The sequence below is a fragment of the Opisthorchis viverrini genome (genome assembly GCF_000715545.1).
Source record: "Opisthorchis viverrini unplaced genomic scaffold opera_v5_58, whole genome shotgun sequence".
Classification (NCBI taxonomy): domain Eukaryota; kingdom Metazoa; phylum Platyhelminthes; class Trematoda; order Opisthorchiida; family Opisthorchiidae; genus Opisthorchis; species Opisthorchis viverrini.
In genome coordinates this window covers 1563585-1587415 of record NW_008751716.1, presented here as the reverse complement: position 1 = coordinate 1587415, position 23831 = coordinate 1563585, and the positions used below count along the sequence as shown (strand labels likewise).

At 44.1% G+C, this 23831-nt stretch overlaps 2 protein-coding genes across 2 annotated transcripts in view; both read right to left on the bottom strand.

The window, feature by feature from the left end:
- T265_03946 (hypothetical protein) overlaps nucleotides 1-23831 on the bottom strand; it is a gene marked incomplete at both ends in the record, with an annotated part of 45409 nt that overhangs the window by 7116 nt on the left and 14462 nt on the right. The window contains 3 exons of the mRNA XM_009168546.1: nucleotides 1888-2296; nucleotides 4586-4923; nucleotides 7306-7557. Coding sequence (XP_009166810.1) covers nucleotides 1888-2296; nucleotides 4586-4923; nucleotides 7306-7557 — 999 coding nt within the window. The remainder of the gene's footprint in view (nucleotides 1-1887; nucleotides 2297-4585; nucleotides 4924-7305; nucleotides 7558-23831) is intronic.
- Nucleotides 1377-22494, bottom strand: T265_13362 (hypothetical protein; the record flags this gene model as incomplete). Its single annotated transcript, XM_009168554.1, has 9 exons — nucleotides 1377-1563; nucleotides 1862-2296; nucleotides 4586-4923; nucleotides 7306-7557; nucleotides 8630-8942; nucleotides 10636-10676; nucleotides 14536-14699; nucleotides 15855-15954; nucleotides 22324-22494. Coding segments are annotated over 9 exons (2001 nt in total), but the record flags the coding sequence as incomplete, so codon positions are not given.

The window sequence follows — 23831 nt, the reverse complement described above, 5'->3', positions numbered from 1 at the left end:
ATCTCATTTTCAGCCAGTCCACCAGCTGGAAATCCGTAGCTGTTACCCAGCAGTTAATTTAAGATGATTTCAAACCCAAAAAAACATGAATGCAGATGAGTTTTTATAAAGGTTGTTTGAAGGCTACGTAATCTAAACAGACCAAAAAGGGTGAAAATCGTGTCAAACTGCAATAAATTCAATGACGGCATCCAGGCGATTACGAATTGTTGCAGCCAAGTGTAGGACGTGAGACACCAGACGCGCCTGTTACGGGGTGTTGCAGCCCAGTGTAGGACGTGAGACACCAGACGCGCCTCTGGTGACTGCACGTTACTTTGGTTGGCACCCAAAATACAGAGACTGTCTGCCAAAAGTTTGACTGAGTCGCGATTGAAAGAGAGGTGGACTTGGGTACGCAGATGTTACACTCTGCAAGCAGTGGATGTCAGCGGGCACTTTTAGAATAGTTATCCTGCATAAGGAGATATCAAGGGGAGATGATACATTTGGCGTCTCCTTGGAAATGATGAATCCTACCGATGTAGAACTCTGTCCTGAGGTCTCTTCAGGGCGATCTCCCATGGAAAAGAGGGAAAGTGAGCGACTGGATGGTGCTGTGAACTACGTCGACCACCTCGCGAGCTCCAATCAGGAGTACGACTGTCAGTGTCAGACCTAAAAAAATCCTTGTGCTAATGAGTTGTGGACGAGAGCATTCCACAGTGAAATAAATGGTATCTTGTGAAAGATTATGCACCACTAACGTGATTCCAACTCTCAAAGATAGCTACGTGACATGGAAGGCACTAATGGGACCATATATTTATTGTTCCAGATCGATGAAATTTATAGGATAAAAAAGTAAAGTGTGAAGTGGAGAGAGAAGGTTCCGTGTTAGTCTTGCGTTAAAAAACGTACTCGAAAAGTGCACTGGCTTTCGCTGCAACGATTTCTTTCAATGGAATCACAAGAGGATAGCCATTCAGATACCTTAGGCATCTCATTGACTTTGGAATGTTCTGCTTTTCCAAAGGGTTTTGTTCACGTAGAAGTGCTCACTGCTTGCAGAGGTCACGAGTCTAATCCATAAGACAGCGCGGACCACACTGCAGCGGTATATGTTCCATACACTACACACAATCTGAGGTCGTCTCCGTGTCATTGGTTAATAAAGGTTGGAAAGAACCCTTCTGGTCTTCGCGATTTGGGATTCGATCTGGTCTCTTGCCAGACCACCTTCCTGATTGAACTGAAAGTACGAGAGATTGATTGGATGCTGCTTGGTCTCTAGGCAGCAATATACACTATATAAGTAAGCATAAGGCGCATGCCGGACATTAGGGTTGGGTCATGTAGGTTACTTCGAATGGACGAATAATAAATAATAATAATTATTATTCAGCTGTAACACCCTTTCGGTGCCTGATTGCCATGCTACCCGAAGGTCGCACGAAGGCTGGGATACTGCCAGGTTGCCCAAGCCTAGACAGGGGAAGTCGAGAGGCAGAGGTTGGGTTCGAACCACGGACACTCCGGTCAGGAAAATTCGCGCCTAACCACTTGGGCCATCTCGCCCCAATACTTCAGGGGATCAATCAGCACATCAGTAGCAACGTCTAATAGGGAGGTCTAAATAACACAAGCCATAAGATATGTGAAATCTAGTCAACGACGGACGAATAGTTGGCAAAGCTCAAACGAAGGACTGTCCCAACAGGACAATGAGGGAGCTAGTGTATGAAATTAGGAGGTGCAGCAAGTGGCAGAGCAGAAAAGATAGAGTGGGACCTATCGTTCTTCTGTCTAGAACCCTGTTCGGAACGGCATCACACGTGAATGCAAGTCCATCTGTACATAGATAAAACAAAGGGAGACGTACGAAGCAAAAGGAACGTGTGTCCTTACCTGATCGGGGCCTAACCAAGCCATGTGGCCATTGGTTAGCTGACCAGATCGGACGATTCCAAACAACACGGGGTCTGGAACTCCAGGGACACTAGTAAATACTTCGCAGACCCAGAAACACATGAACAGTGAGCTACCAGTTTTCAAAACGTCCTTCAACGCCTGGTGGACGTAGTCAATATACAAGCTTTCCTTAATGTTTGAGTCCGCTGACTGTTCCTTGGTATTCATCGGCTTCTCCGATTTACACTCATTGTCTTGCTCGCTGGGAGCTACACTGGATATGGACACGTATTGTGACGGATCAGGAAGGGTAGATTGGCTAAGACGACCGAGGAAATGAATGAGTTTGTCGATTCCTTCGCCGGAAACAGCGGACACGGGAAAGAACATAGGTTTCAGACGAGTGCTAGGATGAGAATGGCAGAGAGAGAGAGAGAGCTGTAATGTAGATTGCCGAGGAGCGATAAATTTTAAAGAGTTGAGACTATGGAAGCTTAACACATTAAATCCTTCCAAAATCAATAGTTCCCCCAAAAGGGGGCCAGCAATCACTCATTAGCTGCGGTAGTATGTTGACGGAGTTGCTCTGAGCTTCGCATTACACCGCAGTTTGGAAAGACTATCACTGAAACAGGAAGCTAACCTAGGAAGCAAGTGCCAGCGTTCACGTATATTGTCTACGCTCAAGCACATGACCGATTGGTGGCGTGGCACCTTCGAATCGGGATGGCAATTATCCGAAGACTTGATTTCTGTTCTATTGAAAACCACAGTGGGATTCACCGAGTCAGCAGAAGGAACGAATCAGTAAGGGTTACTGGGCACTGGACGAAAATCAGGCGAATATGAGTGCTTGACGTCGCGTTCGAATCGGTTAGATACAAGGATATTGAGATTCTTCGAAAACCAGTATTCAAACTTTCTTTTCAAAAGTGTCTATTGGGAAAAGTGCTCTCCTATAGGAGATCAAAACCGACCATAAGCCCGTTAGACGGACCAGTACAATCATGCGATAGCCTCATAGAAAAAAAGCAGCTCCATATTTTCATCGTAGTTATCGGTCGGTTTATTGTTGACCTCAATGGTCTTATTTCAGATTGATTCACATTCGCGTATCTTGAGTCCTACAGTCACGTGCTTTGAATGGTTTACTCTGACTGCTCTAACTAGTTAGGCCAAAATTCTCATGTGACATGAACTCTTGAGCTTTTGCTAGTCCACCCTACCATCTATCCGTTATATGTACGATAACAGGAATAACTGCGGAGATATAATCGACAAATCAGGGCGCAGGGTATTTTGTGTCCTGATGTCAGCTCTTCTCAAACGGATCCTGAAGAGTCGGTTTTTCACCCTCAAAGTCAAGATGCATAGCCATGTACGTGTTCTGTTGCGCTTGGTGGCGGCGCGTTCACATCCCGTGTTTATCTGTGCTAAACGACGCGTCCAATAGAACAAAGAACACACAATCTGGTCACTTGGACTATCTATCCCATTGGTTGGCGTGCTCATCTGCACTAACTCCCAGGTTAAAGACCTCTTGAACAATGCAACTTAAACAGTGGCTGAAGAATACAGGCAGAAGTAAGCAAAAAGTGTACCTCAACTGAATGAGACTACTTTTTTACCGTTAATTTGAGCTCACCACGCGGCTGCCTATTCATCCTGCTGGTAAGATAACGAATCATTTGCTCTTTCACCACTCCTGGCAGACAGAATCTAGCGATCTACCTATTTGACAGTCATATGCACTGTGGGACGACCCACGCAAATGGTTATACATGGTACTTTAGATAGATAAACTGTCTTGTACATGCAGTGTGAGGATGAAGGTGAACCGGTCTAATTGAACACAGCACCATGGTGCAACAACTAGAACACCATGATCTGTGGAATAAACTGCTTCAGACCAGCCGGTCAGCACGCGTCAGCCGGTACCTATCGCGCACAAGTGGTATGCGGAAAGTAAAAGAATGGTGCTTGTAACCGAAGTGAAACTCTGATGATGCTAGATGTTACATCTGAGTAAAAATCAGACACCGGCTGCAGACGAAACGTTTGAATGCAACGTTGACTACGACCGCTGTTCAATAGGACTAGAAACTCCGGTGGTATATCAGTCTTTCTGCTTTGCTCCGGCTTCTCTGACAACTATACCATTGAAGGTGGCAGTGAGAGCTAATCATATTGCAGATCAGCTGACCAAGGCCGAGCGGTAAGGTGTCCAACCACTGACCGAAAGGTCTCATATTCGAGACACTGCTTTCTGAGATGCGCACCGCTAATAATTCCCCACAAAGATGAATAGTTGTACGGTTTCTCAGCTTTTCGGCATAGGCTGGTTTCACTGACAGGACGAAATCTCTATTGAACAATCGAACGACTTGACCAGATTTCTTCGCCGAATGGCGATGAAAAAGGTCTTCAATTAATCCGGTACGAGCAGACAGAGCAAAGGGTATTAATTTACTGGAAATAGAGTGCAAAATACGCTAAGACCTGAGACAGATAATCAGTGCTCACTAGCAATGGTAGATATGTATGTATTTTAGTGAATATCAAGGTGATGTAAAGTTTAATTAGGAACGAAAAAACACGAAACTCAAGGAGAATATGAAGAACTGTTCAGTTATATTCATAAGATTCAAATCGTCGTTCATAAATCTTACTATGATTTCACCCGGCCTGGACTCACCTAGCTGTACGTTTCTCTTCAGATAATGATATCGTATCCAATCGAAGTTGATTGAATTTTATTGCCACTTGACGACATATAGCAGCGACTTGCCGATTCCGCTCTGACACACCAACGATCTGATCAATTTTGGAGACGACCACGGCAACGGGCAAGCCTAGAGTAAAAGCCAGCTGGGCATGTTCGAGTCCGATAGCCGTGAGACCTGTGACGACAGAAACCACGAGAAGGACACCGACCGGCTGTGCACGAGCAAGGCCAGCCAAGGTGGTGCGTTGATATTTCGAGTGGCCAGCTGAGTCCAACAGCGTGACTAGTTGATAGGAATTGCGGACCAACTGTTGTTCAAATAGGGGAGGGGTTGCGTGGGACAAAATGATACATAGAGTCGTTCAGTTGAGTGGACGACGAGGCATCAAGTGAATAAGTAACGATTAGGTGGAACTGGGCCAACCTGATGAGCCCCAAGAAAGTCGAAACCGGTCTTGGGCTATCGAAAAGTTATCAGCAACCTTATGAGTAGTGCATTATGTCTACACATGCATCGCGATATCTCGAATATCGAACCAAGTGAAAAATGAGGCGGCCTGGTGCAGCACATTCAGTTGCTCAAAAACATCATAAACGAGAGATTTAGCTGGGTTCCAGATGAGTCCTTCGCAAAACTAAATTTGTTTACAAATGAGTGTACTTCGCTGATTTCGTGCAATTAGGTGCATAAGGTTGACGGAAACTCAGGGACTGTGCCGATCGACGAGCCCCAAGAAGGGTTAAATCGGTCGTGGGCTGTCGAAGAATTTCCAGCAACCTTATGAGTAGTGTCATAGTCTAACGATACTTATGTTCGCATAATTACGAGAACAACCGCCCTTGAAATACGTCAACCAAATCGCTTTGTTCTGGAATACTTTTCTTACCACAAAACTTCGCCGTGCATCGACCTCATCAACGGCTCTTAAATATTTATTAAAGGTTTTAACTTCGGGGAGATTATAGCAAAACGATAAAGGTGCTCGACTCTTGTTCACAGTGATTGAGAACCATTACAGATTGAAATAAAGGTTTGCCATCAGTGGTCACTTGGAGTGAACACGAACCATATCGACATCCGACATCTGCGACCGATCACAAGAGATTTGTGGGTAACTCACGATGAAAGTGAGATGACTGATTAGTGGACTGTTGCTCCCTATTGTTCTTATTCTATTCGGCAACTACCATAAACGGTTCCCGAAATGGTTCAGTAGTTAGAGAGCCAGCCCTCTAATTGGAGGGTCCGTAGTACGAATACAACCTTTGTGTCTCGACCGCTCCTGTCTAAACTTGTGCGATCTGGCGGCATCTCAGCCCTCATCGTTCCTTCGGGTGGCGTGGTGCCTAAGCTGAAAGCATATTAGTTACTTTTTCGCCCTTAGCAGCAAATCTCATCAGTGACAGCAGCACTGGTACTTCACTGACATTGCTTACGTCTCGTGTGTTCTGTCGGTGCGTCAGCCAGTGCTTCACTGACTAAAGCGTGATCCAGCTCTCCGTATAGTCTGGTTTTTGCCATTGGTAATCCTGTATGCGCAACTGTGCAACTAGTGTGGACTCAGGCGTGGTAATGCCCTGGCAGGATCGGCAGTCATTTTCCGGATGCTTTGATAAATCGGGTTTTTAAACATACGCCTCAGCATTTCTGGATACGTGAAAATGAGTCTCAGTTGCCAGTGGGTGAAGCCTTATTCCGTATAACACCTGTCACCTCAGCAAATAATCTTGCTTTTTCGATAGTGTACAAGTCAGTGTAATTAATACGAACGTCTGGTAAACATCAGGACAGTCATAAGGATTACCAGAGGGGAAGCAACCACAGAAAAGGATAAAACGGTGTGTGGTATTAAAACTATTAAAAGAATTATTGCAGTGGAAGCCTTGAATAAACACGCCGCTGAGAAGAGTTCTGGGTTATATCTTCCAGAGGCTTCAGTTGCCAGAACGATTCCCACCAGGTTCTAGAACAGTTTGCACTAAATTTATCCGGACTTCTGGACTAGGGAGATTAATATTGATGGCATTGTAGTGCAGATGTATCATACGAAGATAAGAACATCGTTAAATTAGTCGAGACCACTAAGCAAACTACGTGACAGGTACAGAGCGCAGTGTGAAGTTGTGTGTTTAACGTAGATGACTGAACAAAATCTACCGATAGCCCAAAACCGATAATGGAACTCCGACGCAATCATCGCGCTGCAAATTGGTTGATGTGCGTCACAAACGAGAGGTTAACTCGAGTCTTGTCTGAATTTCCAACTAGCACTCTAGAACGTAAATCGGTAGTTCATTCTTGTATCAATTGGAATCCTAATGATACTCTCCAATCCTCAGAGAAAATTCACAAACGACCATGGTGCTGAAAGCAACCGAAATGTTTGTTCCTACAATGAAGGAGCGTAGCGTCAAAATATATGAATGTCAGTCCATAAGGGACTGACGTATGGTCCATCAATCATAGTGTCAATGAACTTCCAGACGGTCTAAAAACCATTGAGAAGGGTGCGGAGAGCGACTGATATACTCAAGGTATACTAGCTTAATTACTGGTCCAAAAAATTAGGTATGAAAAACCAACGTCGGTGGATCGATAAGACAAAACGAAATGGTAAACAACGGTTTTAGAAGTAACAAAATCAGCATCAGGAAAGATTTTCAAGTCCCTGAGTCACAAGGAAACGCACCTCATCCACTGAGCAACGCGTCAATAGTCCATCTGTTCGGGTGTAGTTGGTTACATTTCCAGCGACATCAAAGCCTAGCAGTTCACTGCTCAGGCTGCTAGTTCTACCCGTTTGAACTTCATGCAAATGCCGAAATAAGTTCAAACGAGCACGTCCTCTCGCATTATCCAGTTCGCCGTCGGTCAAAACACCGATCAGGGTGGATTTGCCGGCGTCCATCCCACCCAGTACAGCAATGCACAGGCTAGGGTGCTACAAGAAGTGAAGAGACAGAAAGTAAAGGATTTGTAGAAAGGAAGAAAGCCCGAATATGTAAAGCAATACAGCAAGGTGATGCTAGCATCTCGTTGCCAATACTGAGGATGACAACTCAATGGATGTGGATTTCAGGCGAGATTGGTGAGAAGCCTGAACGAGATAACTAATTAACTATCAATCTAAATTAACTTCAAGTTAAGCGAAAATGGAATGGACATAACCCTTTATGCCTTCATAGGAACGTGAATTGTGAATGTACGAACAACATCGACAGCATAACATCAGTGTTGAAAACCGATGCTTTGCTGTCGCAAATGTAAAAATGTTCGTGAGGAAAAAATCAAACGGAGCAAGAAATCCCACGCCACCACAAAAAGTGCTGGGAAATGCCTCACGCTAACCTGATCTCGGCATCACTGATTGAACTTATCAGGTGGACATGTTGATGGGTCTTCCTCTCTACCTAAGACTCGACTTGGATGAGTCAAGTAGCTGGAGATACTGCTCGTGGAAGACTAACAAAGGTACCGGGACAAGTGAATAGGACACATTTACAACACAAACTGAAAGTAGCCTCCTTTATGCTGTATGAAGGAGACACACCGAGAGGCCCCAATGGTGTAACTATTCGATTTTGTCATAGTCTCACTGCGATCTTTAAAAAACAACGAGGGTTGCTTTTCTCAACAAAGTGAGGAGGAAAAGTAGAAAAAACAAAAGGCTAGAAGGAAACATGGAAATATTTCACAAAGTTGTCCACAATTACGTGCCCGCCAGGTTCTGTTTGTTGGGAATATCACTTCTTGGACAAGAGTATAGATGAACCTCTGACGGTGTCACGTCCAGTGCATTCCTAATTATGATATCAAAACCTTGGTTCTTGTCCTATACAAGGTTCTGTATCACAAGATTTTAAACTGGGATGGTTCGAGGCACTGGCCTCAACTTTATTCAACAGGCTTTGAACGTGAATCAGCGACCTCACCCTCACAAAAGGTTTTAAACACTGGCGTGTCGGGTGTACACGGATACCACGGTCAAGAACGGAGCTATTGATTATTCTCACCAGCAATGCAGTCACTTTCCAAAGTATATCTAGACATTTGGGACCATGGATGTTTTGGTCTTTGACACATCGGTTCATGGAATTTCTGTTGCTGAAACTCCTGACGCATACACAGAGGACCGGTGACATTCCGGGCCTAAACACACCAACTGCTTGCACACTGATAATATCGGGATAAGTGCTCAGCTGTAGCACCCTTTCGGTACCCAGATGCCATGCCATCCAAAAGAAGCACAAGAGCTGGGATACTGTCAGGTTGGCTAAGCATAGAGAGGGGAAATCAAGAGACAGAGATCGGATTCGAACCACGGACCTTCCGGTTAGTAAATTCGCGCTCTAACCACTGAGCCATCTCGTCCCATCTAATATCATGATAAACACTCCTTTATCACACACATCATAATAATGTTTTGAAATTTTAAGAAATAGATTCAAACAAAAAGACCAGGAGATCGGATAGGATACATCTGATGAGCAACAGGAAGGGAGAAACCACAAGTGGGCTATTCAGAGTTTTGACCGACCTTATGAGCAGTAATGAAACAAACCTCGGTGTCTTGAATATCTTACAAACTGAAATGTAAGGCGGCCTTTGTGAGAATCATCAACGAGAGATTCATGTGAATTTAGCTGAGTTTCCCGCCAACACTAACTTCCGTTGCAAAAGGGCACTTATCCCATCTTTGCTTCTTGTTTATCGCCCAGTTGCCATACAACATGTAAGCACTCGGTAGCCAATCAAGTGGACGAATGACGGCTTCCGCCTTTCAAAACCTGAAATTATTGACCTTTTCTGGGTAACGGTTGGTCGTTTAGAGGTGTCTCAAACGAAAAAAGGATTTATATATGGAGATAAACCAACCGCCTCCTGCATCCATTTATGTTTCTTTCTACAATTTCCCTTGCAGCAACCCACTGTTCTAACCTTGTGTTCATCCCTATTGGAAACGTCATTGCTAATGTATCCATATCAGGTTGACACACGGTTAAACTTTAGCTAAACGCATCACTCGAAAAGATTCCACATCATCATCCACAGATAATTATTACCATTTCCATAATAACACGGTACTTATTCGTAGAAAAATTGACCACCTCTGATCCCGTTGCAGCCAGGCCAACAAAGAATACACAGATGATCGCCCAGTGAAGTCTCATGAGTGAATCGAAGTCATACTCAACGGTGGGCTCAACACAGTTCAGTTTCAGTTGAGATTTCCTCTTGCAAGTGAGGTCAATCTATGCTGAAAAGTCGGGAAGCACAGTTGTTTCATCAGTCAAGATTTTGAACGCTTGCATTGAAATTACCAGCCAGGAGGTTGCGTGCTCGAAACTCTCAGGAATTCCGGGGGATGCAAACTGTTGACGATTCCCAAAAAGAATACAACAGCTGTACAGTGCTGATAGGCTTTTTAGCTTAGATTGGCTTCACTTGGAGGACGAAACCTCAATTGGAAATTTCCAAATCTCCTCATACTACCCACAGTTTAATTTCGTCAAACCACATCGAGGGCTGTTTGGCCAGATAAATAGTCATGTGATAGAAATCCACTGGATCAGCTGAGAAGCATGAGAAAATCACATGACCTAAACCTTCAGGCAAAAGTGCAAGCAATTTGGCTAACTCGTGAAGAAAGATCGATCCTGATTCAAAGAAAAATTGGGCGAATTAAATAAAATTTAAAAAACGATTGTTTCTAGGAAACATTTAGCGCTTGCTTCACAGAAATAGGGAGTAAGGCTGTGAACAATGCCGTCGTGTATTCGTCTATTGCACCAGTGCATCGCTTTTCGCCCAATGGGACCTTTGGACGAAACCGTGGTTGGGTTATACTCGAGCAACAAACAAATAGATAATTCTATCTGCAACTCCAAACTAGTAATACACAGTGAGACCGAACTTCGAAACTCCACACCACGAAACAAAAGCGCCTAAGTCGTGTAGCAAGGAAAACAGGGATATTCATATTGGTTCATGGGATGATCCTAGAGTGAGCGCAACATACCGCAGTCGTCCTTCTGTCTGGGTAGGATCCCTTTTATTCTCCTTAAAAAATATTGGTGGAAAAAGGAGACCAGATAGGCGAGACAAATCGTGGTCTACAAATAGGCAACGATACAATCGGGCTCGATCGGATGTGACCAGCCCACTAACCCGGGATCGACGAAAGGTAGACAAAATGCCCCGACTAGCTAGTAGCACAGGGTGGGGACTTGGGCCAAAAACAATCCCAAATACTCTTCTCTATGTCTATAAAACAGCAGCAGTAATTTGTAATTGCGCCTGTAATGTTGTACCATAGATTATCTCAACGGTATCGCTGTAAGTTGAGTAAGAAAACAGACCAGTATTAAGTGGCAGAACGTATAAGAAGCGCGAAAAATATATGAATGCGTATGGAGTATACAAGAGGACACATCGTACAGCCAAAACTACTGATCAAGAAAGATTTGGGATTCATGGACCAAGTGGTTAGAGAGCTAATTTACTGACCGAAAGGTTCGTGGTTCGAACCCGACCTCTGCCTTTCGACTTCCCCTGTCTAGACTTGGACAACTTGACAGTATCCCAGCCCTCGTGCCTCCTTCGTGTGGCATGGTAGATAGGCACCGAAAGGGTGCTACAGCTGAACGATTTTATTATTTCATGCAACATAGGTCGGCTGGTTAGCCGAGGAAGATCGAGAATTTTATCATTTAACCAAGGAGCCACAAGAGTTGACATATCTTACAACCACGATTAGGGAGCACGGTGTTTGAAAATACAACAGTAGTCACCGGATGACAGCTAGCATCGGAACGAGATCCAAAGTATGACTAGTATATAAGGGGAAGAATGAGCGATGAATCCAGTCAACAAAATGTAGACAGGTTTACGCAGATGTATCTACGTCATAGAGAGACCGAGGAGGAAAGAATTTCAATAGAATCTTTAGCAACTTGAATACACAGCCAAACGAATCACCTGCCAGCAGACTGGATAAATGGCCTCACACCAAGCGTACAGTAAAGGAAAATAGTTTCGTGTATGCAACTCATTTACGGCAGCGTATTGAGGAAATAGGTACTCTAAAAATGCGGTCTACATACACGGAATGCTAAGCTTAGGCGATCAGTCACCAGACAAAGAACGACAAATTGTGTCGATGCAAAAAAAACAATAGTGTTGGAATCTTCTGAACATAGTTACTCCGTGACAATCAAATCATAAAGAAATCGCGTGATCACTGAGTGTCGCAACATCTAAGAAGAGAATGAATCCAGTGGAACTCAGTACTACAGGTGTTGAGAGCCTAACCAAGGAAGAAAAACACTCTGAGGTACGGCGAAGGTAGCGATAAAAAACGAAGCGAGACGAGACACATGACACTAACACATGTAGAGCTGCAGAGCAATATTTCACACTTGCGCCGTGTCCGTGAGCACGGTGAGTCGCGTTGCCTTCGGGTTAGATAACCATGAAGGAAAAGAGGGTACGTAAGAAAAATGACAAAACGGGCGAACGAGAAGCGCTGAAATGGAGTATAAAGATGAAAGATTATAATCATAGCTTCGTACGGGCTCGCTAATATCCGCCCCCACCAACGTGGCATGACGGTGTTAACTCCCATAACAGGTGTTGTACACATGCTGATGAGGATATAACCACAATGATTTCAGGACGTGGTGACTTCACGGCTGGTCGCCGCTGAGTAAACCAATTGCATCGCTCAAGGTGGGGACACTTTCACCTGCACAGACGTAATAATTCAGATGCATCCAGCGCGCACTGGTTAAGTGATGGCAACTTGCTCACCCGGATGGTTGTAGATCTGGAGTAAATGCCGCATCATGACCAAGTTAATCCATTGCTGGGGGACACTCGCGAAGATACTTGAGATATGGGAGCCTCGTTCCTTGTAGCATAAATCCATTTTGACATCCACGTCAAGGATTATGTGACTCTATTGCACATCCTCAAACAACAGAAAAGTGGTTAATGCCACGACTGATTTGCTTCTCCTCTCCACAAATGGCCGGACTGGGATCATGACAGTCGGAAGTTGTATTATAGCTACCTCTACGGATGCGCGGCTAAAGACCGGCGTTATATCGTTGTACACGCTTGTGAAGCCGGCCAATTCTGCCTTAAGAACGGTGTCCACCATCTTCATCAATAAGTCCTTTCGCTTTTATGCCATAGTGGTGAAACCCAGGCGTAAGTGGCATGACTGACTGTGTTAAATGAACTAAAGTGGATCTCTAAAACTCTTGTGTTGCTGGCAGCTCTTCGGTTGCACATCCACTGAATCAAGGTTCTTTAGTTGATTAAGGTATGAATCAGTCTTCCCAAAACCGAGTTGGAATGGTAGGGCTATCAACAATTTCCCATTTCAGTTTACTTCGACCACTATCATTTTCTACTCAAGTGAAAAAAAAGCTGAGATGTATACTTTCAACCAAATGACACGTGAACCGCGTACATGGTTCCCTCTCGACAGCCCACAACCGGTTTCGCACTTCTTAAGGCCTATCAGGTGGCACAGTCTTCGAGTCAGTCAGTCTTATGTTCTACTTGAACCCAAATTGTACGAAATTTGACAAATACACTAATTTGCATACCAATTTGATCTTCACAGGAGGATCACCGGTTTGCCTATGGCCGGTGGACTGAATACGTCAGCCAATGGTCACCTTTTCGTTACCGTGATAACCAATGAAGTGGCACAATAGCTCTTCACTCTCGTATTAACAACCGACACGACAAGACGTCACAATGGGTCGTCCGAAATGTCCTAACCCCAATGAAGCGAATCAGTTTGCTGACACACAGGATGTGTTAATGATATCTGGAACAGCCATTTAACCTTTCTTGGGGGCCATGTCAATTAGTCCATCCGACCTCCACGTGCACCCTACCTGTTAGCGAAATCCAGACCAGTGACCCGAAATAACAACATGATCAGGCGTTGCTTCTGTGATTTTGACCACGCCACTGGATGTCTTAGTGAAACCCGGAAACCACATGACGGATAGCTAGTTGTTCCCCGATGGCACATCGCGCTCATCGGCGGTCATGCCAACGACAAGACAGGACAGGCATGCCACGAGCATTTCGTCCAACTTAGGCCCACAAGCTAATAACTTCTAACAAACGTCACCGCATAACGTCACAAAAAGTCATTTACTACGTTGGCAACTATGACATCCAGAATAAGCTTACTGGGTGCATTAGCAACAGAACAAGTGATGCACTGACTTCATGCTCAGTTGCTTATTCTATCTAAGCAGCCACGCTTAACTCGCTGACAAAGCCTAGATCATAAATTTACAGGGATTTAAAAACCGCTAGTTTGCAAGTGAGAGCCTGTTGAGGCTGGTAAATTGTCAAGATGTTGGCTTTGTGAGACACACCTGTAATTGCTGTCAGTTTACATTACTGTCAATGAAATCAGCATTCTTCAAGGGTAGTTGATAGTTGGCCGTTCCAAGTCGTTTACTCCTGAGGAACATCCACCAGATTGCTACAACAAGCAGTTTGAGGATTAGAGATTCGCAATTCTGATGATTCGTAACAAGGGTGGAACAACTGTAGTGGTTTCCGACGTACATTGACCACACTGCAGAAGTAAATCGCGATTGAAACTTCGAAATATTACCAACTATCAATATGTACAAGCACGCATTGTACCACTTTATGTTTTGATTGACCAATATTACATTTCGCTATCGAAGCTATGAAAATCGAATGGACCGTAGAAACAGAACCAAACAGAAATAAACAGCGAAAGAAATCGTTCAGCTGTGGCACCCTTTCGGTGCATAACTGCCATGTCATCCGAAGGTTGCACGAGGGCTGGGATACTGCCAGGTCGCCCAAGCCTAGACAGAGGAAGTCAAGTGGCGGTCGGGTTCGAACCACGAACCTTGCAGTCAGTAAATCCGCGCACTAACCACTTGGGCCATCTGGCCCCGAGGCGGATACGCCATGCCGTCGCTTCTTCCAAAGCAATAAATTTGGGAACTAGAGGTGCACTCCACTGGAGATCTCCAAGGATAAAACATTTGTTCAGTTTTTCCGGATTTTCCGCTATAGAACGACTTAATTTAAGCAGCAAAACATTGATCAAAAATGGGAAAATCCGTCAGCTTTGGGTGGGGATTCGCCCTAGTAGGAAATTACTGTATTTACAACGCTCCTGTAGTTCACTACTCAATTGCTTTGTAGTTCAAAAAGAGAGTTCAATAAAGAGAAATCGCTGTTGAAGTAGAACCTTATTCGAGAACGTTCCAACGATTCAGAGGTACCTGCTTCCCGACATGTGACTCAACAGAATCAAGTAACTGAAACACGCCGTGAAAATGGTTATGGGGGAAAAGGCTGCTAAAGCATAGCATTGCGAACTTTATTCAGAAATAGCAATAGACTTGCTTTCGACGCATTACAGATCTGGTGTCAATTGGTGCGGTAGTGTTGGGCAGTCTGACGACATCACGACGCACAAAATGAGAAAACGCATGAGATGGTGCACTGCATAAGTTTTCGCGGTCACTGATGTCAGTACGCCTTATGTGTGGTTCACGGTTGACGAAAGAGGAACGAATGAGCAGGTGTGTAGACAACCCGAAACAGTGCAGACTAGTGGTTCACCAGGCTCGTTGGAAGTGTCCCATCGCAGCGGCATTCGTGAGTGTATTATCAAGTCAGTCACCCAGGACTGTGTAGTGGCGTCCATTCCAACGATTCTGCGTTTTTTAGCTGCTTTGGAACGAGTGCCCTGTAGGGATTTGCTTAAATATCCTCATGGTTTGAAAAAGAACTCAGTGACGAACATTAATGCTTTCGGGATCTCGTCATCAGGTCAGTACAGATCTAATGGTTAAAATAGGAGCGAGAAATGAAATACACCGCGAAGATTGGCTAGTGAAATGCGTGCAGACACGAACAATTGGTTGTCTGCGCCCCCCCCCCCTATGTCGCATCTAGTTGGGTGCTGTGAGACAGTCAAGAGGACTGTTGAGTGACTTGGCCGATTGATTCGTGTCTTACGACCGAGGCAGACTCATAGTTCGTACGAAACGTTTTTGACAGCACATTACCGGGTTTCGCAGGCGTATGGCGACTGCCTCGGCTGTAGTCAAGCAACGCCGTTGAATAGATACTGGCAGTCCATTTGGCACACGGTAAATGACTTGAAATGACTCATTTTGCATGACTGTGCCCGGTGTTAATTGTGGGACGTACTTGAGCTTCTGGCTGAACTGTTGAGGTTAGTGGTATTCCGGTAGGAGGTGTCCGTGTATTCTCTTAGAAAGTTGCCGTTTTGTGCGCCCAACATACTCCGCTGAACAACAGCAGGAGAAAGAATACACAGCCATATTCTGGGTGAGGACTGGCATCTTGTCTTTGAGGTTTAAGTTGAGCAAAGGGTTTGTTGTGAACCAAGACTGTGTCCGCCGACAGATCACCTTTAAACGGTAAACTAGGTATACTGGCTTCTTTCCAACGGTTGTGACAGGCGTTTGGATGGGGCGGTTATAGATCTCTCTCTTCCTAATATTAGGATAGAAGGATGGACATCCCACAGTGAACCGTTTAAACCGACCTGGACTGTACGGTGAACAAATACAGCTTGTCCACACCTTAAGGACATTGCTTTTTGTTGAAAACTATCCATAACTGAGGCAGCCGGGATGAAGAATTCACAGTACTAACAAGCCACTTCCTCAACTCACTATTTGGTATCCGTTAGCAGAATGAGAATGGACTACAACGTATCAGATCGAATTTGTGACGCCCTTGAAGAGCTAATACAAGTTACTACTGCTCGTTAGCTAGAGGAGTTTATAGTTACTGAGTAAGGTTAGCAGTTGGGCTTCATGCATGTAATCAACTGCCGTTCATCTGAACTGGTGGCCACTGTACCATTTCGATTAGCCTGTATCTGACGGAACAGTAAACTTGCTACGTTTACCTTACAATACCTGAATATAGAAAGTTCCAAGGAAGAGTACCAGAAGTAATGCTATCTGCTCAACAAAGGTAAACAATGTTTTAGGACGAGACAACAGCGAGGATGACCGCCTGCGACTGACGGGATGACGTATGCCTCCGAGCTGAGGCAATAGTAACCACCTAGTCCACTACTGCTTGCACGGACAAAGGTCTGTCGTAGTTTCACTGTTCCGTTTCCTGATCAGTTCAAAGACCCGAAGGAGACGCTGTGTACACAACTAGACAAAATCGCTCCATGAGGTCTACATGGTAGCACAAAAGTTCACGACAAAAACATCCGCATGTCAATAATAATTGGCAGTTTCGCACAGAATTCGGATAATCTACGAAAACTGTTTTCAAAAACAGTCAGCCAGTGAGAACAGGCGAACGGTCAAACTCGAAAAGATTCAGGCATCTCGAATTTAAAAATCGGTAGAAATCCGATTTTTCCATCCATGTTAGACCGATTAATGGTTCCCACAGGTTCCAGCCCTAATGTGCGCACAGTTTTGTGCATATTTGGGCCTACAGCGTAGTCACTATCAGTTCACATGCCCATGAATTCGCTCGTAACGTATAAGGCAAAAACCATGGTGTTCCCGGACATATGACGTAATCGTCATCAACACCATTGTGTACTCAGCACCAGTTGTGTTTACCCGAGTAACCAAGAGTGTGTTTTTCGTGTACCTTCTCAGTTGGTATGAGTCTGGGTAATTACCACTGCGTTCGGCACAAATCAATCTTGTTCCAGCCTCACAAACCAGACCGGGTTCATTGTCAGATGTTATAATAACCCGGTGAATGGGCTTTTCGAACAGGGCGGTGGGTGTCACCGTACAGCGTGTGATCAGCCAGACAAATGAGTCTCCCAAAATCCGCCGCTATGATTAGCTGGACAGCACATTTGTCAGATAAACGGACCAGTGGACTTCAGTGTTAATTTGGTTTAGATTCAGTTGAGGTAACCAGGATTTTACCAGCGTGTGACCAGACAAATGAGTCTCCCAAAATCCGCCGCTATGATTAGCTGGACAGCACATTTGTCAGATAAACGGACCAGTGGACTTACTTCTTAATTTGGTTTAGATTCAGTTGAGGTAACCAGGATTTTATTTATTTATTTATTTATTTAATTTATTTATTTATATTTTATCAATTAATCAGATGCGGTCAAGTCAAGTTAAAGATCTTAAGCCCGAACTTCTCAACACAACATGTAATGGATTACATGACGAACCTCCTTTGTTTTTATGCTTAGTTCGTGCGTCGCTCGTGGCATTGAGTGCCACTAAGATTTCGGTCAGTTGTCTTGGGACAGCATGTTTTTCCTTTAACTGCTCGCATAGAATTAATGGAAAAGTACCAGTCCGTTTTGTTATGCAGCCTCGTTTAGCTACAGCTAAAGATGCGAGACAGGCTTTTAGATTTGGTTCGTTATTAACCAACCCACCTCACATATTTCTTTAAAATATCGGAACAATGTTAAGTTACGTCTCTTTTGCATTTTTATATTTTCCGTTTTGGTTGTGTTTGCATTGTTTGTTATTTATTTGGTTTTGGGGCAAACGTTCCACCTTAGGCGCAGTAGGCCACCCAATGGGTATTTTTATCAAGCTGGAAGATGCAGTAGAGTTCACATTGCCGTAGTTTGCATTGGAAATTGACAGGTTCGGTATTAAGAGCAGAAGCCTTCTGACGTTCAACATCCAGTGGAAATTGCGCTTTGGTTTTCTGAGTACGGTGTAAGCTTTTGACAAATGGGACACCTGCTCGCTGTTGCAAAGCTAAAACAATTACCCCTGCATCGCGTGTTTAGCTGGTCACCAGCTTGTACATCAGCCATTTAGCTTTGTCATCTTTGACATGATGAATAAATCAAGTCAAGTATCCCAAATGGTACAATCCGAAGTTGTCAGTGAACCCAACGTAATATAAACGAATACAAAAACCATTCGCATCTGCTGTCGCACCTGGTATCTTTAGTTCCCGAGTAACTCAAGCTGCATGCATAGGGCAACTTGCGGCCGCGGAGCAGCTGGAGAGCTAATAGTTTATCGTAGTTCTATCACTATATCCGAAATTCTAATCTAGGAAAGCCAAAAAACTGCGTTTTTCAGTGCACACAAACAGAGTAACGCAACATGTGAGTATTTTTGCTCACGTTATATGAGACTTGCGGTTATAGGCGGAATCAAAATAGCAAACGATTGACGATACAACGCGCCTGTGACTCATCCGTTAGCGCGTTTGTTTTATTTTCGGAATATCGGAGTCTAATATATCTTCAGTAAAAGTAAAGCATCTGAAAAGCCAAAGTTACAAACATTTCGTGTGGCTTTACCTCAACACATTAAAACAGCCTTAGTTATAGGATATCCCAATCTGTGTATATATAAAACCGCAGTTCACTTTCACATCGCTTTGCTTCTTTTAGACAACATATGTGCAAAGCGAATTATACCTCCCCAATTCGTATAACAAATCCTCTGGTTATCCAGAAATGTTGAACACGACATGGCATATTTCGCAACCAAAATGAGGTACAATTTACATAGGGGTCCTCACTTTTAAGATATGCACAATATAAACATTGATTTATCGGGTTAAACTAAATCGATTTTGAAGGCCATGTTGATACCCGAACACTGCTATTTATAGTAAGCTAGAAGAAGAAAAACTGAGTTATTTCGTAACCAGCCGGTTGATGATTTGTCCAAATTTTTCTCTCAACTAACAATGTGAGCAAATGAGCAGCCATTCGGCTGGCGTAAAAATTCTGTCGGAATATTGGCAGTTTAAAGTTTTTCATTCATCAGCAGGATAGTGGTCAATCATTGTCCAATATAGCTTGGGAAAGCACATTGGCGCGCACTGCGAATTTATCATTTAAATTTCCGCCTTGAAAGCTGTTGTCAACTGATTATTAGAAATGTTTCCTCATTGTCGAAACTGCTGTGTTCTTCATTATATTCAGCTGCAAGTTCTCATTGCATAAACGCTTTTTAGCCTGGGAACCAGTAGACATTGGCAAACTGCAGGCCAAAATGAGGCCAGTACCTGGACGATTGGGGCAATTTTTCCGTCAGTAAATAGATCAACTATCTACGCACTGTCTACTTGTTTGTGTGGAACACCGCACCATATTGATTTCTGGAATTAAAGCACCCTGTTCCGGATTCGTTTGAGACCTATGGTCGATCTGTACTAAGGTCTATGGTGAGTACTTAGCCTACTAAGACATGAATGGGTCTCATGCACGCTCTTGCTGACTGATGACTATTCCGGAGGTTTGTTCTTCGGCTCGTAACCAGCCTAATCTGCATTGGCTGATCATCTGTTTCACTCGGATTAATTTAAACTTATCCCGTTAAATTTGTGGAAGAACGCAGTATTCACAGTATAAATGTATTCACCCTGAATCACATGTGGTAAACCGAGCGCGCAAGCCTAAATAGCTGTTGAAAACAACACAAATGTTTATTGATTCAGAGAGAAACTTTATTTCACTTATTTCGTTTGGTTAATTATATCACGAAGTAACCGGGTTGCTGCAAGAAAGCTAGCTGGTTTTGACTGTTTCGCGTTTAGCGGCTGCAAACCCAAACCTAGTGACTGACGAAATCGGTCATCATGTTGCCAAGGCACAGACACACGCGAATAGAGCCACGCGGAATTTGTGTGTGGAGTGAAGTATCATGTGAAGAGTATCAAAAAGCGTGCAGCGAATGAAATAGTTTATTCACATTCGGTGGGTTGGAATCAGGAAGATGATAATATTTAGGTGAAAAATACCAGCTGGAAAGACAACTCCTGAAAGCAAACAATTGCTCCCTATTGATGACTTGATACATCGAGACGATTATTTCCTGACCTAATCCGCTTACTCAAGAGTGACCACGCTAGCGATGGACAAAGCAAGATAAATTCCGCAGTCACAGGATAGGCATAATTTCAGCAAGATTTGTTGTGGAAACTGGCGACTGGAATCAAACAGAATAGAAAGCTAGGGGTCCCCTAAGTGAGTTGCTTATGTTACAGTTTCAGCTTGCAGATAAAATGTCGAGTATTTCGATCAAGAATGACAGTTCCTACTGAAACGCTAAATTTCCGCCTCATCTTCATCTCAATCGGCCGGTGATATGGTTGTCAAAACGCTATCAAGCCTATCTATCCTATACAACAACTGAATGCACGGTGAACGCGTTCGCTCGTTCTCATTGTCGTTGATCTTAACCGCAAAAATGTAGTCAAGCGGAACAGGCAGAAAGTATGGAGATATCTACTCCGTTTGACTGCACAAAACAATGAATGGTGTTCTATGTGCTGTTTCACGCATGCAAGTGATTCAATTATCACGCATCATTATCATCATCATCGACAGCATGACATCAGTGTTCAACACCGATGATTCACTGCCGTACAACCATGACTTATTTGAAAGCCTTATTTTAAAGAAAAGAATAAAGGTGGACGGGGGAGGGACTTAGTGCTAACTTAGCACAATCAGTCCGAGGTGCCTATATCTCCAGACATTCACTCAGGCAATCTGGATAGAAACTGACAACAAGAACGCCACTGACATCGGTTGGTAGCCATATCTTGTAGTTTCTCCAACCAGGCACAGTGAGGATCACGCGGTCCCCATCCTGGATATTATCACGCCAAAAGCTGCTGAAAGATTCATAGGTCCTGGTTAAGGCTAGGCGATTTTCGAACACATCCACCTCGTACCCTGAGATTTTGTGCTGTGCATTGCCATAAGAGCATAGATTGGAGTGAAAAAAACTATACCAAATTGAGAGTTATGTTCTATATGGATTCAAATCGGGCGCCATTTCACAATTGCACTCAGTTGCACACTAAGTTGGTCACAACGGGAAAATCAACTGAATTCAACTGAAAATTCGTTTATGCTGTTCAGCTGTAACTGAACATGCTGCACCAAAACCAACTCATGTTTCAGTTGGTATGATATTCGAGATATTGCAATACATTGTTTGGACGGGACATACTACTCAAATAGAATGTAAGACCGATGGAAACTTGGGCACTACGCCTAACGGGTGAGCACCATTAGCGGAATCAACCCAGTGTCCTTTGCGGACGCCAGCCAACATAAGTCGGGCCCACAACGAAAAGCGAACATGCGCGCCACTGGGATCTGTTGCATGCCACGTCCTGTAAGATTTCCAACCAGCTGAAAGTAGGATCACGTTCCAGCCAGGAAAGGGAGAAAGCCCGACAATGACCGCTTTTACCGTTGCCATGTGATGGCCTGTCTTCCAATTTCGTTTCAGAAAAGCTTGATAAACAATCGGTAATAGTCTTCCACTTTGTTTCCATATAAATTGTTAGCACCGGATGAACTCCTAAAAAGCTATGACTGTCGATTTCCATCAGTTATGTGCTCCTGACTGATGAACTCTGAATTCATATTTCGCTTTCAAATAGGTATATTTTTGGATAATCCAAAACTGCATACGAAAACTGACCGTTTAAGCCATGACATGCTAACTCAAACTCAGCTATTGTGAAAATGATCGTACTTAAAAAGAAGCTACTTACAACTAGCAGACTGAAGAGTGTGTTCTTTCGGATGCAGTTTATCCCATTACTGTCTTTGGTTCCGGAGGTATTTAGGCCGTGATTACAAAACAACTAGTCTGTCTGCCGCATTCCTAAAAAATAAAAAATAATCGTTCAGCTGTAGCACCCTTTCGGTGCCCGCTGGCATGCCATCCGAAGGAAGCACGAGGGCTGGGATACTGCCAGCTTGCTCGAGTCTAGATAGTAGTCGAGATGCAGAGGTCGGGTTCCAACCAGGAGCGTTTCGGTCAGCAAATTCGTGCTCTAACCACTGAGCTGTCTCACGGTATTCCCAGTTCTACCACCGCCGACGATCCACTGAAGGTAAGGACATTTGGTACGCACATAGGCGAGATAGGGCTCTGCTGGGACACCTGCTCAAAACAAATACCGCTAAATCCCCTTACACGATGATACTATGACTCCACTCAGTCGGTTTCACAAATATTTTCGAACTTAAGTTATGACACCTTAGACGTCCTTATAACAGTCGTTCCAGCTAAGAAAATCTGTACATTCACCAAAAGCAAGAGCCTGGCATACACACCTCTTGAGATCCTAAGTTGTGCTGTTTTGCCTTTAAAAGTTTCGAATTAGCAAACACGATCCAAATAACTTCCATAGTTGGAGTGTACCTCATTTCTCCCTGTCAAACCCTTCTTTTTCTTGAGCCTACTGTTTTCTGAGTCTACCGCGTGTATTCCATATTCGCCAACAACCCATCATAAACTTTTTGACCCATAAGACGTCGAACCCATTCTGATGAACTTTCCACTTTTTACCACTTGCGTTACCACAAGCTGTGCGGGCACAGCAAGTTGCCGTTCTTATCGGGCTTTCTATGGACTTGCACCAGTTCGTGCAACGATTAGACGGAACTCCCCGTAATCTGAGGTTTGTGTTCCTTTCATGTACCCATTTTGTATGTGTAGTACCGCATTCTGTTGATAAATATCAAGACTTCGTAATTCTTGGTTTGTGATTTCGCGCGCCACTCAGTTGGGCTTCCCAGAATACGTCACGTACTCTATACGGAACTTATAACTTCCAGGACACATAAAACGAATTTGAGAATACAAAGAATGCACAGAAGTTGATCGGACAGCTGCCCAAATTGAAGTGATGAATAAACTTCGGGGGTAGCGAAAATTCAGCTAGTTTGAGTTGGCGTCAATTAAGCAAGTTCTTGGTACCTGTGGCGAAACCAAACAGGAAATGAATTGGGACTGCTGTTATTCCATATAAACCATGGACATCCAAAGTCACTCGAAGGATTCTAAACACGAGTAACATAAGAGTAGTATTCCAGAAGGGAGACACTGCACCCTGCATTGGTGCAATTAAGGGATCGCCTCCCGGCGAGAAGAACTAGGGACTGCGTCCACAACATTAAATGCAACGACTGCACAAAGGTCAATATGGGGCAGACAGTCAGATAACTTCACAGTAGAATCGGCTGGCACAAGAAAATAGAAAGGCCACGGAGAAACGCAGATGAATATCGAGCGTTACTGAAAGGCTGAGTAAGAGCGGAACATGCACTGAACACGGGACACCAAACAGATTTAAAAAATCCTGAACTTCTGAGGCGGAGACTACGGTTCACGTCGCAAAGACTGATGGCCGAGGCGGTGG